Source organism: Coregonus clupeaformis, chromosome 35 (assembly GCF_020615455.1).
Source record: "Coregonus clupeaformis isolate EN_2021a chromosome 35, ASM2061545v1, whole genome shotgun sequence".
Classification (NCBI taxonomy): Eukaryota; Metazoa; Chordata; class Actinopteri; order Salmoniformes; family Salmonidae; genus Coregonus; species Coregonus clupeaformis.
Window position 1 is genome coordinate 31,984,892 of NC_059226.1, and position 17,661 is coordinate 32,002,552.

Genomic DNA, 17,661 nt, shown 5'->3' on the forward strand with positions numbered 1-17,661 from the left:
CCCCCCTACCTATTCTGTGACCAGCCCTCCCCTGTCGCCATACTTAACACATAGCGGACGGGTGGGTTTCTTTAGTGTCGATCCAGTGATGCCATAGTTCAGAGACGCAAGGTTAAATCGATTTATAGAAGAATAACTCCATGCAACCAGTTATACTGTAGTAACAATCATAATCCGTTTTGCTGCTGCTACTTTTGTTTTTATAGTATTTACAATGGATAAGAGCGATAAGGCATCAGTAAGAACTTTATAATACATCAGTTGCTGGTTCTATTTGATATTATGCACTTTTATTTGTAAGAATGTAGAATCTCACTTAAATGATAGACAGTAAATATACCAATCTTAAGGGTATAGGCTCTATTTCTTTTTGTCAAATGATTTTAGGACTTATGGCTTGTTGAAGTAAGACACGATATAATGAAGATATTGTATATGCAATGGTCAAAATGAGAAGTTAAGGCTAATGCCACCTTTCATATGCTAGGTTAATAAGTAAGGCATCCAATCAGATGGATGGAATTGATTTAAAGGGTAAATTGAGGACCATAGATTTAAAGGGTCAATCTGCAGTTTGAATAATACAAAACAGCTAAACCTGCCACTGATTTGGTTAACAGCTGAGGGATGTGGCTGGAGAAATGTAAGGACTGGAAGCAGGGACTGGACTGTCCATGATATCAAGATGATTGTTTTAACCATGTTTTGAGGCAATAGTGTTTGTATACATTTTATTTACAAACAAAGGAGTAAAAAATTGTATTTTGGGTTCTGATGGGGTACAACAGTTGAGCTAAGATCATTAGGCATGTGTTATATTCAAGAATCAATGGCTATAATTCATTTGACAGTCAAAAAAATGCATTTAGCAATCAGATTGCCCCTTTTTAAAGGGGAAGGACTGACAGACAAGTATTTTGGATCCTGTGTACATCCCACCAGTGTTTCCAGACAGTCCAACAGAATGTTTCCCAGCCTTTTCTACGTGAGCAGAATGATGCGAGTAGTAGGGGAGACTGCTATAAGTCCGCAAAGATGGAAAAATACCTTTACTAGTCAGTCTGCTATCTTAATAATACATATCTCGTCCATGGTCCCGAACAAATTTGAGTTGCATGCTTTTCCGTAAACGTTTTATTCAACTATCTCATTAAAGGCGGATACATGCCGTTCTAAGAGGACGTCTTTAAGAGCTACATCAATTGCAACTCGCCCAAGCATGCTGTGATAATAAAAGTGGGCGGCCATCTTTAGTCAGGCTGAGAAGAAGTACGAGAAGACCAGGGTTAACTGGCTCTAGTCCAGTTGGTGGCTGTTGTCGCCATTTGCTGTTTTCCACAACCCGTTGATACTGTGTAGGATATGTCTGGGTATTATTATACAGATCCTAATTCTCTTTTTGTTTCCCCTGAGATTGGATACGTTAACATTCGTGAGGGAGTGATGGTCTTGTATTTTGTCAGTGTCTGAAGGTCTCTGTCACGTCTGACTTGTTGATTGTGTGTCTGTCTGTATTTTACTGTAAGCGTGCGTTCGGCATAGACTTAACTTTGCACAGGCCCTCCCCCAAGGTGATGGACATGTAGCTGACACCTGAGATGTTGGAGAGACCCTGTGTATCATCAACACTTGTATTCTCATATTTTACCATCTCAGTTTGTGATTGCCAGTCGGACCTCAGGTCTCTTTCAAAGCTTTGCTGAGATTTAGCAAGTCAATAATGAAACTATGGCCATCTTTATCTCGTACAATGAAAATTGATATTCAAAATGTGAAGAAAACACTGCCTTAAGCATCAGGCTTACCTATGAAAATGCAATTTCAAGTAAGATGTGCATTTATCCATGTAACATGGATTTTTAACACCAACCCACTGGTACATAAGTGGTTGATTTGACAGTTTTGAATCTTTACACACTTTTGTTAACCGCTTCCACCCTTAGAGGGTGACACTTTAATAATATCCTAAATGGGTAAACCGATATGCAAGTGTTGGTGGATGGGTGTCCGGTCCACCATCAAGGTTGAGAGTAGGATAGGTGTGCACAGATCTACTGGCTAATTGCCACAGTCTTTGTACAATGCTGCCAATGTGATACTGGTCCTATCAGGAAGAATTGGGTAAAAACGTTGAGGTTAAATCGCCTCTTAAATCGTAGTAGCAAAATATTGATCTCAAAACCAACTCTTATTCTCAAGTTTAACAATTTTCCACAAGTTGAGGCATTAAAAAAAAAAAAAAAAACATTCAAGACTTGAGATTTTTTTTTTACATATATTTTGTTTTTGTGCAGAGGAAGCGCACAAAGTTTTTTTTTTAGACTTTAAAAGTTTTTTTCCCTGTAAAGTTCTTTTTATTTAAAGAATGTTTTTGTTTTCGTTGTTTTATAGCGGACCATTTTTATTTTGTCAAATGTAATGTAAAGTGGTAGTACTGAGAGTGGGAGACAGCATGGTGCATACCTGGGGAAAGAAGGGAAGAATTGTGAAAACTCCTGTATAAATGTTGTTTCAATCTTGAAATCATTCTTGACGAATGAATTTTATGTAGTACCGTTTTTTTTTTTTCTCAACTGTGGTGCAGGTGGGATGTTAACTGATGTATCACTTTCTAGTTTACTTTTGTGAATGGGGAAATAAAAGGTTTTCTATCAAGCTGGGAATAAACTGATGTTAACTGTTTTTATTTAGATGTACCAACTTAATGCCAAGTTAATGTTGCACCCCGTCACATTTGGTATAATTTTTCCATGGTATCCATCAGATGAGAGGATCTGAACTCCAGCTGTTTAGAGGATCTGAACTAATCTTTTTCTACAACCTTCTGCCTGACAATCTATGGATCACGCTTAAAGTGCAGACCTATCATTCAATGTATTAATGCAATTCTTTATTGTAATTTTTTTCTTACATTTTAGTCATTTAGCAGATGCTCTTATCCAGAGCGACTTACAGTTAGTGAGTGCATACATTTTCATACTGGCCCCCCGTGGGAATTTTTTTATTTATTTTTTTATTTCACCTTTATTTAACCAGGTAAACCAGTTGAGAACAAGTTCTCATTTACAACTGCGACCTGGCCAAGATAAAGCAAAGCAGTGCGATAAAAACAACACAGTTACATATGGGGTAAAACAAAACAAAGTCAAAAATACAACAGAAATACATATAATATACAGTGTGTGCAAATTTAGCAAGTTATGGAGGTAAGGCAATAAAATAGGCTATAGTGCAAAATAATTACAATTAGTATTAACACTGGAATGATAGATGTGCAAGAGATGATGTGCAAATAGAGATACTGGGGTACAAATGAGCAAAATAAATAACAATATAGGGATGAGGTAGTTGGGCGGGCTAATTTCAGATGGGCTGTGTACAGGTGCAGTGATCGGTAAGGTGCTCTGACAACTGATGCTTAAAGTTAGTGAGGGAGATAAGTGTCTCCAGCTTCAGAGATTTTTGCAATTTGTTCCAGTCATTGGCAGCAGAGAACTGGAAGGAATTGCGGCCAAAGGAGGTGTTGGCTTTGGGGATGACCAGTGAGATATACCCGCTGGAGCGCAGACTACGGGTGGGTGTTGCTATGGTGACCAATGAGCTAAGATAATGCGGGGATTTGCCTAGCAGTGATTTATAGATGGCCTGGAGCCAGTGGGTTTGGCGACGAATATGTAGTGAGGACCAGCCAACAAGAGCGTACAGGTCACAGTGGTGGGTATTATATGGGGCTTTGGAGACAAAACGGATGGCACTGTGATAGACTACATCCAATTTGCTGAGTAGAGTGTTGGAGGCTATTTTGTAAATGACATCGCCGAAGTCAAGGATCGGTAGGATAGTCAGTTTTACGAGGGCATGTTTGGCAGCATGAGTGAAGGAGGCTTTGTTGCGAAATAGGAAACCGATTCTAGATTTAACTTTGGATTGGAGATTCTTAATGTGAGTCTGGAAGGAGAGTTTACAGTCTAACCAGACACCTAGCTAGATATTTGTAGTTGTCCACATACTCTAGGTCAGACCCGTCGAGAGTAGTGATTCTAGTCGGGTGGGCGGGTGCAAGCAGCGTTCGGTTGAAGAGCATGCATTTAGTTTTACTAGTGTTTAAGAGCAGTTGGAGGCTACTGAAGGAGTGTTGTATGGAATTGAAGCTCGTTTGGAGGTTTGTTAACACAGTGTCCAATGAAGGGCCAGATGTATACAAAATAGTGTCGTCTGCGTAGAGGTGGATCTGAGAGTCACCAGCAGCAAGAGCGACGTCATTAAGAGCGACGTCATTGATATACACAGAGAAAAGAGTCGGCCCAAGAATTGAACCCTGTGGCACCCCCATAGACTGCCATAGGTCCAGACAACAGGCCCTCCGATTTGACACATTGAACTCTATCTGAGAAGTAGTTGGTGAACCAGGCGAGGCAGTCATTTGAGAAACCAAGGGAATCGAACCCACAACCCTGGCGTTTCAAACGCCACGCTCTACCAACTGAGCTACACATGTCAACATTTGTAAACCATTGTCAAAACTGATCCTATGCTGTTTTTCTTGTTAAATGAACACTAGAATTTACAAAGCCAACAAACTGCTACAGTACAAACAAATAGCCATACAAAAGATGAACAGATGCTGGTTTGTTTACATCTTAGGTTAATGACGAAATGTGGAATGCGCCGGAAAAGAAACCCCATTTGTTAGGGTCGTCGCGTCACTGCAAGTCATAAACCCTGCCTATTTGTAGAATTTATCTTATTAAAATCTGATTTAAACCTAACCTTAACCACACTGATAACCTTAAATTAAGACCAAAAAGCTCGTTTTTGTTTTGACGATACATCTAGCTAGTGGAAACCTCATTTGAATGAAGGAGCAACTTGTCGGTACAGTAGCTAGCAACTGTCATGTCTATCCGATTTCTTTGAAAGCTCGAGTTGAAAAAGAATAATCGGTCACTGTTTTCTTTTAATGTCGAGGAGCTGGTTATCACAGTTGTCAACTTTTACATGTGTTCAGTTCCAGGATTACTCGCTTGATTGGCAAACAAAGGCTATCTTGCAAGTTAGCTTGCTTGACACTGATAGTACCAGCCAACGCCCGGTAGCCAACGCCCGGTAGCAACCGTCGCTGGCTAGCTGTTAGGCTTTTTCGTCTTGCACCGGGCTCATATTGAAAATATTCAGCATACAGTAAAAAAAAATGTCATACGTGGACTGATAAAGGCTACTGCTGTCAAATGAACTGTCAGACCTCACCATAAGTGACAGAAGGACTTGTGGGTAAGTGCATCATATCTAACTAGCATGTTACACTTGTTCCTTGTATCTGTTAAAGGGCAATTATAAAGTTCCGTTCCCATTATGGTGTATAGTTTTTAGGATGTTTATTACTGTAGTTATTCCATTTGTTAGCAATGAATGCACAATCATGACCCTATTGACAATTTGATTGTGCTAGTCATCAATGACTGACTGCCTTAGCTGAGAATCTGAAATGAAACTAAAATGTATGATGCACTCCTGCAGTAAGTGGAGTGGATGTCCGAGCCTCGGGTCACTGTGGGGCAAGATGAGGCAGGGGCCGGGAGAGGGGAGAAAGAAGCTGAATCTGCACCACTGAATCAACCCTCCAATGAAGCCTCCAGGCCTGGACAGCTAAGGTTGGTACCTCTGATGACCCTCACAACAGTCTTCCTGCTTTCAGAAAAGTTCCATTATTCTTAGGTGTGCGCTAATGAGCACTGCTGGCTTGCTTATGATGCGCCCACGATAGTAGCTGGAACTCTGCTGGAAAGGACAGTGTGACAAGAACATGCCAGAGCCTATAACGTTTGGGTTGGCACAGATGGGTAAGAAGGGTATAACAGTCCCATCCCACACTGTTCTTTCTCACAGGCTGCCCTCAGGCTCTCGGCTCCCCTCTGCTGAACCGAGCCCTTCCCCGTCTGCTGAAGGAAGCGGCTTGCTGTCGTTGCCGTGGGAGATGGTGGCTCGCATCGCCTCGCACCTCCCAGCACAGTGTGTCATCACGGTCCTGCCACAGGTGTGTGTGTCAGTGGACAGCGTCATACCTGTCCTGGATACCGATCTGTTTCTGCTTTAGCTTGTCCAGCATGCCAATGACAACAGAGTTGGCTAAACATTTTTACATTTACAGTGGGGAAAAAAAGTATTTAGTCAGCCACCAATTGTGCAAGTTCTCCCACTTAAAAAGATGAGAGAGGCCTGTAATTTTCATCATAGGTACACGTCAACTATGACAGACAAATTGAGATTTTCTTTCTCCAGAAAATCACATTGTAGGATTTTTAATGAATTTATTTGCAAATTATGGTGGAAAATAAGTATTTGGTCACCTACAAACAAGCAAGATTTCTGGCTCTCACAGACCTGTAACTTCTTCTTTAAGAGGCTCCTCTGTCCTCCACTCGTTACCAGTATTAATGGCACCTGTTTGAACTTGTTATCAGTATAAAAGACACCTGTCCACAACCTCAAACAGTCACACTCCAAACTCCACTATGGCCAAGACCAAAGAGCTGTCAAAGGACACCAGAAACAAAATTGTAGACCTGCATCAGGCTGGGAAGACTGAATCTGCAATAGGTAAGCAGCTTGGTTTGAAGAAATCAACTGTGGGAGCAATTATTAGGAAATGGAAGACATACAAGACCACTGATAATCTCCCTCGATCTGGGGCTCCACGCAAGATCTCACCCCGTGGGGTCAAAATGATCACAAGAACGGTGAGCAAAAATCCCAGAACCACACGGGGGGACCTAGTGAATGACCTGCAGAGAGCTGGGACCAAAGTAACAAAGCCAACCATCAGTAACACACTACGCCGCCAGGGACTCAAATCCTGCAGTGTGAGACGTGTCCCCCTGCTTAAGCCAGTACATGTCCAGGCCCGTCTGAAGTCGGTCATTTGGATGATCCAGAAGAGGATTGGGAGAATGTCATAAGGTCAGATGAAACCAAAATATAACTTTTTGGTAAAAACTCAACTCGTCGTGTTTGGAGGACAAAGAATGCTGAGTTGCATCCAAAGAACACCATACCTACTGTGAAGCATGGGGTTGGAAACATCATGCTTTGGGGCTGTTTTTCTGCAAAGGGACCAGGACGACTGATCCGTGTAAAGGAAAGAATGAATGGGGCCATGTATCGTGAGATTTTGAGTGAAACCCTCCTTCCATCAGCAAGGGCATTGAAGATGAAACGTGGCTGGGTCTTTCAGCATGACAATGATCCCAAACACACCGCCCGGGCAACGAAGGAGTGGCTTCGTAAGAAGCATTTCAAGGTCCTGGAGTGGCCTAGCCAGTCTCCAGATCTCAACCCCATAGAAAATCTTTGGAGGGAGTTGAAAGTCTGTGTTGCCCAGCGACAGCCCCAAAACATCACTGCTCTAGAGGAGATCTGCATGGAGGAATGGGCCAAAATACCAGCAACAGTGTTGTGAAGACTTACAGAAAACGTTTGACCTGTGTCATTGCCAACAAAGGGTATATAACAAAGTATTGAGAAACTTTTGTTATTGACCAAATACTTATTTTCCACCATCATATGCCAATAAATTCATTAAAAATCCTACAATGTGATTTTCTGGAATTTTTTTTCTCATTTTGTCTGTCATAGTTGACGTGTACCTATGATGAAAATTACAGGCCTCTCTCATCTTTTTAAGTGGGAGAACTTGCACAATTGGTGGCTGACTAAATACTTTTTTTCCCCACTGTATAACAAAGTATTGAGAAACTTTTGTTATTGACCAAATACTTATTTTCCACCATAATATGCAAATAAATTCATAAAAAATCCTACAATGTGATTTTCTGGATTTTTTTTTCTCATTTTGTCTGTCATAGTTGACTTGTACCTATGATGAAAATTACAGGCCTCTCTCATCTTTTTAAGTGGGAGAACTTGCACAATTGGTGGCTGACTAAATACTTTTTTCCCCCACTGTACATTTTAGTCATTTAGCAGACGCTCTTATCCAGAGCAATTTACAGTTAGTGAGTGCATACATTTTCATACTGGCCCCCCGTGGGAATCGAACCCACAACCCTGGCGTTGCAAGCGCCATGCTCTACCGACTGAGCTACAGGGGACCTAATGCCATAATAGACTGGAAACCATGCTAGGCTAGGGACATTTGGAAAAAGCTACAGGCTTAATCTTCTAGAAAAAGAAATGGTTGAGTTCTTTATGTATCTAAGCTGTACTGGGCTGTCCTGACCTGGTTACACATCCATCATAGCTGCTGGAAACATGCTGGAAAGGATCTTGTGAAAATAAAATGTCCAAGTCAGCCTAGTACGGTTCAGGCCAGCCCTACAGTGTAAATCAGGTCCATGTCTCTCCCTCTACAGGTGTGTCACGCCCTGGGAAATGTGGGTAAGGACAGCACGGCGTGGCAGTTGCGGGCATGCAGGCTAACCGGTCCCAGAGCCTCCTTCCCCGTGGGGCCACGGGACGGCTTCGACTGGCCCTCGGCCTGCCTGGAGATGGAGGAGCTGATCACTTGCTGGACGGGCCAGGGGGAGAGGGCCGCCAGGGAGGCCGAGCAGGCAGAGAGGGAGAGAGAGGTGGAGAGGGCCCAGGAGAGGGAGAGGGATAGAGAGGCCCTGGCAGAGGAAGGGATTGGAGAGTGGGAGGAGGTGGAAGAGGGCAGGCCCCAAGTGGATGAGGGGATAGAGGTAGAGGAGATAGGTTTTCGGGTGGAGGGAGTAATGGCGGTACCGTGGGATGGGGAGGAGTTGATGGAGGAGGGAGAGATGCAGCAAGATGGGGGAGGGGATCTACCGATGGGAGTTGGGGAGGGAGAGGAGAGGCAGGAGGCTGCAGCCGAGGCCATGATGGAGGAGGAGAGAGATGATGAACAAGGGGTCCTGGAGGCCATCGAGGTGGAGGAGAGAGATGATGAACAAGGGGTCCTGGAGGCCATCGAGGTGGAGGAGAGAGATGATGAACAAGGGGTCCTGGAGGCCATCGAGGTGGAGGAGAGAGATGATGAACAAGGGGTCCTGGAGGCCATCGAGGTGGAGGAGAGAGTGGGAGTTTTGGCGGATAGAGACGGTCAAGATTACATAGCGGGCCCGAAACTGGGAGGAGAGGGAGAGAGAAACGGGTCCAGCTGCCCTCCCAGTCCTCCCCCAGCCCTGGAGCGCCTCTCCCTCCCCTCAGGGCACATCGCTGAGGTCACCTCGGTTCTCTTGATGGGGGGAGAGGGGGCGGTGTGTGCCTCAGGCTCCCGGGATAGGAACGTGAACCTTTGGGACCTACGGGAGGGGGGCTCCACGGGCAGGCTGCTCCATACACTGGGGGGCCAGGGCCTCTTCAGCACCCACAAAGGCTGGGTGTGGTGCCTGGCGGCCCGGGGACCCCTGCTGGCCTCGGGCTCCTTCGACAGCACGGTGAGGCTATGGGACCTGGGGGCCCAAGGGGCTGAGAGGGGCCTAATCAGGGCCCGGGCTGCCGTGCTCTGCCTGGCCCTCCCCCAGACGGACGTGCTGCTGGCCGGCACCTATGACAAGAAGGTCAGCGTCTACGACACCAGAGGTGAGTGACTCATAAGAAGGGTACTTGTAGTCTCTGTTCTACTAAATTAGATTATATCAGTCGATAAAAGTGAACATAAACAATACTAATGGTTATCGTATAGAAATAGACTTACTGAGGGGTAATTGGACTAAGGGCCTTTTCCCGTTCTAGTAATTCTATTTCTATGCGTTATCCTTTGGTTGGCCAAATGGACTGCCCATTCAGAATATATCAGTTGATTAGAGCAAATCCAGAAACTATCAATTGTCAGATGTCATGATCTGTCTGTGCTGCAGTGGCGGAGCCCCTGGTGAAGAGCCTTCGTCTCCATAAAAACGAGGTGCTGTGCCTGGTAGCAGACGAGCAGTACATCCTATCTGGGAGTAAAGACCGCACTGTGGTCATCTACGACCGAAGAGCAGGGAAAACCCTGCAGAAACTACAGGTATAAACACACATATACACATGCACGCGAACACACACACACACACACACAGACTGTATAAGAATAGTATAAGAATGACAATTTACTGTTCATGTACTCCCCACACTTAGGGTTGCAAAGGGAGGGTATATTACTGGAAACTTTCAAAGTATTTTTGGGTACTTCAGATCATCACAGGTGTGTGTAGACACAGATATAAAAAAGGAATACTGTTATTTATTTATATATATATATATATATATATATATGTGTATGTATATTAGTGCATTCGGAAAGTATTCAGACCCTTTCCCTTTTTCCACATTTTGTTACGTTACAGCCTTATTCTACAATGGATACTTTTTTCCCCCCCTCATCAATCTACACACAATACCCCATAATGACAAAGTGAAAACAGGTTTTTATCAATTTTTGCAAATGTATTACAAATAGAAAACAGAAATACCTTATTTACATAAGTATTCAGCCCCTTTGCTATGAGACTCGAAATTGAGCTCAGGTGCATCCTGTTTCCATTGATCGTCCTTGAGATGTTTCTACAACTTGATTGGAGTCCACCTGTGGTAAATTCTATTGATTGGACATGATTTGGAAAGGCACACACCAGTCTACAGTGAGGGAAAAAAGTATTTGATCCCCTGCTGATTTTGTACGTTTGCCCACTGACAAAGAAATGATCAGTCTATAATTTTAATGGTAGGTTTATTTGAACAGTGAGAGACAGAATAACAACAAGAAAATCCAGAAAAACGCATGTCAAAAATTGTATACATTGATTTGCATTTTAATGAGGGAAATAAGTATTTGACCCCCTCTCAATCAGAAAGATTTCTGGCTCCCAGGTGTCTTTTATACAGGTAACGAGCTGAGATTAGGAGCACACTCTTAAAGGGAGTGCTCCTAATCTCAGCTTGTTACCTGTATAAAAGACACCTGTCCACAGAAGCAATCAATCAATCAGATTCCAAACTCTCCACCATGACCAAGACCAAAGAGCTCTCCAAGGATGTCAGGGACAAGATTGTAGACCTACACAAGGCTGGAATGGGCTACAAGACCATCGTCAAGCAGCTTGGTGAGAAGGTGACAACAGTTGGTGCGATTATTCGCAAATGGAAGAAACACAAAAGAACTGTCAATCTCCCTCGGCCTGGGGCTCCATGCAAGATCTCACCTCGTGGAGTTGCAATGATCATGAGAACGGTGAGGAATCAGCCCAGAACTACACAGGAGGATCTTGTCAATGATCTCAAGGCAGCTGGGACCATAGTCACCAAGAAAACAATTGGTAACACACTATGCCGTGAAGGACTGAAATCCTGCAGCGCCCGCAAGGCCCCCTGCTCAAGAAAGCACATATATAGGCCCGTCTGAAGCTTGCCAATGAACATCTGAATGATTCAGAGGAGAACTGGGTGAAAGTGTTGTGGTCAGATGAGACCAAAATCGAGCTCTTTGGCATCAACTCAACTCGCCGTGTTTGGAGGAGGAGGAATGCTGCCTATGACCCCAAGAACACCATCCCCACCGTCAAACATGGAGGTGGAAACATTATGCTTTGGGGGTGTTTTTCTGCTAAGGGGACAGGACAACTTCACCGCATCAAAGGGACGATGGACGGGGCCATGTACCGTCAAATCTTGGGTGTGAACCTCCTTTCCTCAGCCAGGGCATTGAAAATGGGTCGTGGATGGGTATTCCAGCATGACAATGATCCAAAACACATGGCCAAGGCAACAAAGGAGAGGCTCAAGAAGAAGCACATTAAGGTCCTCCAGACCTTAATCCCATAGAAAATCTGTGGAGGGAGCTGAAGGTTCGAGTTGCCAAACGTCAGCCTCGAAACCTTAAAGACTTGGATAAGATCTGCAAAGAGGAGGGGGACAAAATCCCTCCTGAGATGTGTGCAAACCTGATGGCCAACTTCAAGAAACGTCTGACCTCTGTGATTGCCAACAAGGTTTTTGCCACCAAGTATTAACTCATGTTTTGCAGAGGGGTCAAATACTTATTTCCCTCACTGTATATAAGGTCCCACAGTTGACAGTGCATGTCAGAGCAACAACAAAGCCATGAGGTCGAAGGAATTGTCTGTAGAGCTCTGAGACCGGATTGTGTCGAGGCACAGAAGGGTAGCAAAACATTTCTGCAGCACTGAAGGTCCCCAAGAACACAGTTGCCTCCATCATTCTTAAATGGAAGAAGTTTGGAACCACCTAGACTCTTCATAGAGCAGGCCACACTGCCAAATTGAGCAATTGGGGGAGAAGGGCCTTGGTCAGGGAGGTGACCAAGAACCCGATGGTCACTCTGACAGAGCTCCAGAGTTCCTCTGTGGAGATGGGAGAACCTTCCAGAAGAACAACCATCTCTGCAGCACTCCACCAATCAGGCCTTTATGGTAGAGTGGCCAGACAGAAGCCACTCCTCAGTAAAAGGCACATATGAGAGCCCACTTGGAGTTTGCCAAAAGGCGCCTAAAGGACTCTCAGACCATGAGAAACAAGATTCTCTGGTCTGATGAAACCAAGATTGAACTCTTTGTTCTGAATCCAAGCGTCACGTCTGGAGGAAACCTGGTACCATCCCTACGGTGAAGCATGGTGGTGGCAGCATCAAAGTTCTGAACCTATATACGTTTTATGGACACAGCATATTTTACATTAGCTGTCGTGTTGTTTTTAGTCCCACCCTTCAGCTCCACTCAACCCCCACCATCTATCTCTTAACACCATCCATTTATTTTCTTCTATTTGCCATATATTTTTCAACTGTGCTGTGATGTTTCACAAAAGTTTTGACCTTTCTATTCTCATAGTTTCTATAGATAGTAAATTGAAGATATTTTTTGTTGTTGCTAAAAGTATTATATTATTGATCGATTGACAATGACTTTTCAAATCACCCAGCAGTGCTATTTGCAGAGTTAGCTCCAGGTAATTGTTGCAATTCTTCAGCCATTCCTGGACCTGCGACCAAAAACAAGCTACATATGGAAGTACCAAAACAAATGATCTAATGATTCTGTCTCTTCGCAGCAAAATCTGCAGAGCTGGGATGGTTGTATCCCCCATATATATAACATTCTATTGGTTGCAAGAATTTTGTATAATAATTTAAATAGAACAATTCTAAGTTTTGAATACGTCGTCGTTTTGCGTATCAGTTCATAAACCATGTGCCATGGAATCAGTACATTGAAAATCTCTTCCCAACTATTTTGCAATCTAAACTCAGCAAAAAAAGAAACGTCCTCTCACTGTCAATTGCGTTTATTTTCAGCAAACTTAAAATGTGTAAATATTTGTATGAACATAACAAGATTCAACAACTGAGACATAAACTGAACAAGTTCCACAGACATGTGAAAAAGTAACAGTCAGTATCTGGTGTGGCCACCAGCTGCATTAAGTACTGCAGTGCATCTCCTCCTCATGGACTGCACCAGATTTGCCAGTTCTTGCTGTGAGATGTTACCCCACTCTTCCACCAAGGCACCTGCAAGTTCCCGGACATTTCTAGTGGGAATGGCCCTAGCCCTCACCCTCCGATCCAACAGGTCCCAGACGTGCTCAATGGGATTGAGATCCGGACTCTAAGCTGGCCATGGCAGAACACTGACATTCCTGTCTTGCAGGAAATCACACACAGAACGAGCAGTATGGCTGGTGGCATTGTCATGCTGGAGGGTCATGTCAGGATGAGCCTGCAGGAAGGGTACTACATGAGGGAGGAGGATGTCTTCCCTGTAACGCACAGCGTTGAGATTGCCTGCAATGGCAACAAGCTCAGTCTGATGATGCTGTGACACACCGCCCCAGACCATGACGGACCCTCCACCTCCAAATCGATCCCGCTCCAGAGTACAGGCCTCGGTGTAACGCTCATTCCTTCGAAGATAAATGCGAATCCGACCATCACCCCTGGTGAGACAAAACCGCGACTCTTCAGTGAAGAGCACTTTTTGCCAGTCCTGTCTGGTCCAGCGATGGTGGGTTTGTGCCCATAGGCGATGTTGTTGCCGGTGATGTCTGGTGAGGACCTGCCTTACAACAGGCCTACAAGCCCTCAGTCCAGCCTCTCTCAGCCTATTGCGGACAGTCTGAGCACTGATGGAGGGATTGTGCGTTCCTGGTGTAACTCGGGCAGTTGTTGTTGCAATCCTGTACCTGTCCCGCAGGTGTGATGTTCGGATGTACCGATCCTGTACAGGTGTTGTTACACGTGGTCTGCCACTGCGAGGACGATCAGCTGTCCCTCCTGTCTCCCTGTAGCGCTGTCTTAGGCGTCTCACAGTACGGACATTGTAATTTATTGCCCTGGCCACATCTGCAGTCCTCATGCCATCTTGCAGCATGCCTAAGGCACGTTCACACAGATGAGCAGGGACCCTGGGCATATTTCTTTTGGTGTTTTTCAGTCAGTAGAAAGGCCTCTTTAGTGTCCTAAGTTTTCATAACTGTGACCTTAATTGCCTACCATCTGAAAGCTGTTAGTGTCTTAACGACCGTTCCACTGGTGCATGTTCATTAATTGTTTATGGTTCATTGAACAAGCATGGGAAACAGTGTTTAAACCCTTTACCATGAAGATCTGTGAAGTTATTTGGATTTTCACGAATTATCTTTGAAAGACAGGGTCCTGAAAAAGGGACATTTCTTTTTTTGCTGAGTTTATATGGCACAGTTGTCAATTTTTTGGTCCTTAAATAAAACTGGTATACTTTTTGATTTATCACAATTTTCTTTAACCAATTTTGGTCTTTAATGCAGGGCCAACAGACAAGTTCCTTACTTTCTCCCCCTTCCGCATGTGCTGTTTTGTCTTATTTGTTTCGACAATGACCAGGAGTTGGCAAGTCTGCACAAACAGATCCAGGACCAGGCTATAATAGGTTAATATGTGTGTCTTCATTCTGGTTTGTTTCCTCTTTCCCCAGCTGAGCTCCTACCTGCTGTCAATGTGCTACAGTGGCAGTGAGGTGTGGGCGGGGGACAACCGTGGCATGCTCCATGCCTTCTCCATGCAGGCCGGTTCTGTCAAGCCCCTCTCCCAGTTCGACGTGGGACACACCTCGCTGGTCACCGGCATCCACAGGTCCCCTGGGAGCCTCTACACCTGCTCCGCTGACCGCACCATCAAGGTACGTCATGTTAGCCTAGTTAAACCAGTCTGAATGCTGTGAAACAATGGTGAACATGGCGTTCTGTCTGGTTTATGCCAGGCATACACTACACGTTTTTGCCACGTTTTTGCCGTCCCAGATTGAAACTTCATGATCGGGGTAAAATCCTATGAATTTGGACTAGGGTCAGTACTTCGGGACCCGTTTGTTTGAGCGGGTCAAGGACTCACCGATGATGGCTGTTCTGTTCTCCAGACCCCTGTCGGATGTCCCGATAATTTTCTGACATGTCAGACATTTTTGTAGTGTATCTTGTAGTATGAGCAGTGCTACAACGCGATTGGGCAAGGTCTGCTGCCAATAGCCAATGAGCATTCAGCATGTGAGACCAAAACAAAGAGGAAAGCAACAACAACAACATGCACGGTGTGGACCGAGGTGATGGAAGATTTTGTTTTACATGGCCCGGTGCCCCAGATGGGTGTAGTTAGATATTTTAGACCATTCCATTGGTCCTTAAGTGAAATCTCCACCCACCTGGGGCACCGGGCCTTGCAAAACAAATTCCAGCAATATTATATCTGCGTCCATGATAGAAACCAAAAAGAGAATTTCATATTATCATTATTATTTCATATGAAATACATACTCTGGGCCTCCGTCTTTTTTATGTTTCTGCACATAATAATGTGCACACTAATAAAGCAGCTTTCTGTTTGCGTGTCAGCATTTTTTTTCCTACGACAACCGAGAAACGCAGGGCAGCTAGGGAATCATCGTGTAATGTGAGAACCCACATCCTTGGGTTGAGGATGGACAGAATGAAAGATTTGAAGGAAATGTGAGCACGTCCAAGTTGTTAAGATTTTAGAACAGCATTAGCCAGGCTTACACCCTGGAGCCCACTACTTGAATAGAATAGAATGTCTTTATTGTCCATCCGGGGATGGGAATTTGTCTTTGCATCACAATAATTATTATAACATATGTAGTAATATCTCTTCAGCTCTGTTGTAATGGTATTCTGTTTAGGGGTTTTAGATAGATTTCTACTTTATTGTCCTCAAAGAGGATGATCATTTTCACTCCCATTTGCGTCGGCTAATGGGGATACTAATAAATCAAATCAGTTACAAACAACATTAAACCATTATCAAAGGCCGTGTGCGTTGATGACATGGATGTACAAAATCCATGTTTCTTCCTTCCCTGTTCCTATCTTATCAACCATTCATTTTCCAGGTGCACCTCCCCTGTGCCCCTCCAAGGACGCTGTGCACACTGCACCACCAAGCAGGCGTCAATGGGGTGAGTCTCTCCCCTCTCTCTCACATTATCACTTTTTTTATTTAGAGATTCTGATGGCTTGTAGGTGTCCTCTTAATCTCTCTCCTTAGTCTCCTACCTTGATCTGGTTGAAGAAAAATGTGTTTTACTCTCTCTCTCTCTCTGTTCCTCTCGCTCTCTCTCTCTCTCTGTAGTTGAGTGTGGAGGCAGGAGTGCTGGCTATCGCCTCAAGAGAAATGGAGGTGTGGAGGGCCAGGAGGTGAGTGGGGCCACAAGGGCCACCACACCCACCCTAATCTACTTACGTTCCTGAAGTGATGCAAGATGACTGACGTATAATGCTCTGTCATTTACATGATCAACTTTCTCATATGCAGTGAGAATGTTGATGTGACGGACCAGTGTTCTTAGCTTTACCCCAAAAACTATATACAAAACAAACATATTTTGTGTCTGTGTGATTCCCATGCATTTTTTCAAAGAAAATAACACACAAAAAAGCTCTAGAAAATAATTGTATTTTTCTCTGTGACAATTGAAATAGATGCAGAAACACAATGGAAAGAATCAGTCAAGCCGTCCCTGACACACTGATTGTAATGTATTTTGTATATTAATTTATGAGCATGGTCGAACTGTCATAAATGATGTCTAGTGGCGTGCTTATACTCAGTACCAAACCACTTGTTTGTCAATTCCACTGTTTGGAGTTCTTCCTCGTTGTCGTTCTCTCTTAGGGTAACTACTTTACCAACTCTTACCATGTTACGGAATGCTCTTTTTATTTTTAGATTTGATTCTGCACTGTTGAGGAAAGCTGATAAGTAAGCATGTCACTGTACAGTTACACCCGCTGTATCCTGCACACGTGACGAATAAACTTTGATTTGAATCTGTAGCGTCCCAGCATCAACCTCGCTCCAGTGGCTTGTTAGAGTCCAAAACCCAATAGTACTGCATTGTTCACTCATTATTTCTTACAAGTTATTGTTGTTACATACACTGATACAGTCTGAGGCTACAGTGTCTATGCTGCTCTCGTTGGCATGGAGATTGATTGTTGTTAACTCCTTATCTGCGACCCCTCTTCACCTGCTGCAAGAGAGCCCTCTGACTGCATAAAAATACCCAAATGATTCAGATTTTGTAAATATGCTTTTGTGAATATGCTATGCGTGATTTCTTTTGTTATGAATACAATGTTTACACTCAATCAATTAATTGTTTACAAGTGTACCCTGTCGTTCTGTAATATCAAGAAGAA

At 44.0% G+C, this 17,661-nt stretch overlaps 1 protein-coding gene across 3 annotated transcripts; it reads left to right on the forward strand.

Annotated features, from left to right (window-relative positions):
* Nucleotides 1-4,509: 4,509 nt before the first annotated feature.
* Nucleotides 4,510-17,293, forward strand: LOC121551835 (F-box/WD repeat-containing protein 9-like). Of its 3 annotated transcripts, none has more exons than XM_045211013.1 (9): nucleotides 4,510-5,271; nucleotides 5,518-5,651; nucleotides 5,887-6,034; nucleotides 8,370-8,948; nucleotides 9,039-9,558; nucleotides 9,837-9,985; nucleotides 14,925-15,128; nucleotides 16,353-16,418; nucleotides 16,592-17,293. In XM_045211013.1, exons 2-9 carry the CDS (start codon nucleotides 5,530-5,532, stop codon nucleotides 16,658-16,660), a joined length of 1,857 nt encoding a protein of 618 aa, XP_045066948.1. In that variant the 5' UTR covers nucleotides 4,510-5,271; nucleotides 5,518-5,529; the 3' UTR covers nucleotides 16,661-17,293. The 3 variants fall into 3 exon arrangements, with proteins under 3 accessions (XP_045066948.1, XP_045066947.1, XP_045066946.1); XM_045211012.1 differs by having other exon boundaries at nucleotides 4,515-5,271; nucleotides 8,370-8,993; XM_045211011.1 differs by having other exon boundaries at nucleotides 4,526-5,271; nucleotides 8,370-9,558.
* Nucleotides 17,294-17,661: the final 368 nt, after the last annotated feature.

What these genes read in the sequence shown, in the direction of transcription:
- LOC121551835 (XM_045211011.1), top strand. Translation starts at nt 5,530, where the DNA reads ATGTCCGAGCCTCGGGTCACTGTGGGGCAAGATGAGGCAGGGGCCGGG. An exon ending in TCCAGGCCTGGACAGCTAAG is followed by an intron (nt 5,652 to 5,886) that starts GTTGGTACCTCT and finishes TCTTTCTCACAG; the next exon opens with GCTGCCCTCAGGCTCTCGGC. An exon ending in TCATCACGGTCCTGCCACAG is followed by an intron (nt 6,035 to 8,369) that starts GTGTGTGTGTCA and finishes CTCCCTCTACAG; the next exon opens with GTGTGTCACGCCCTGGGAAA.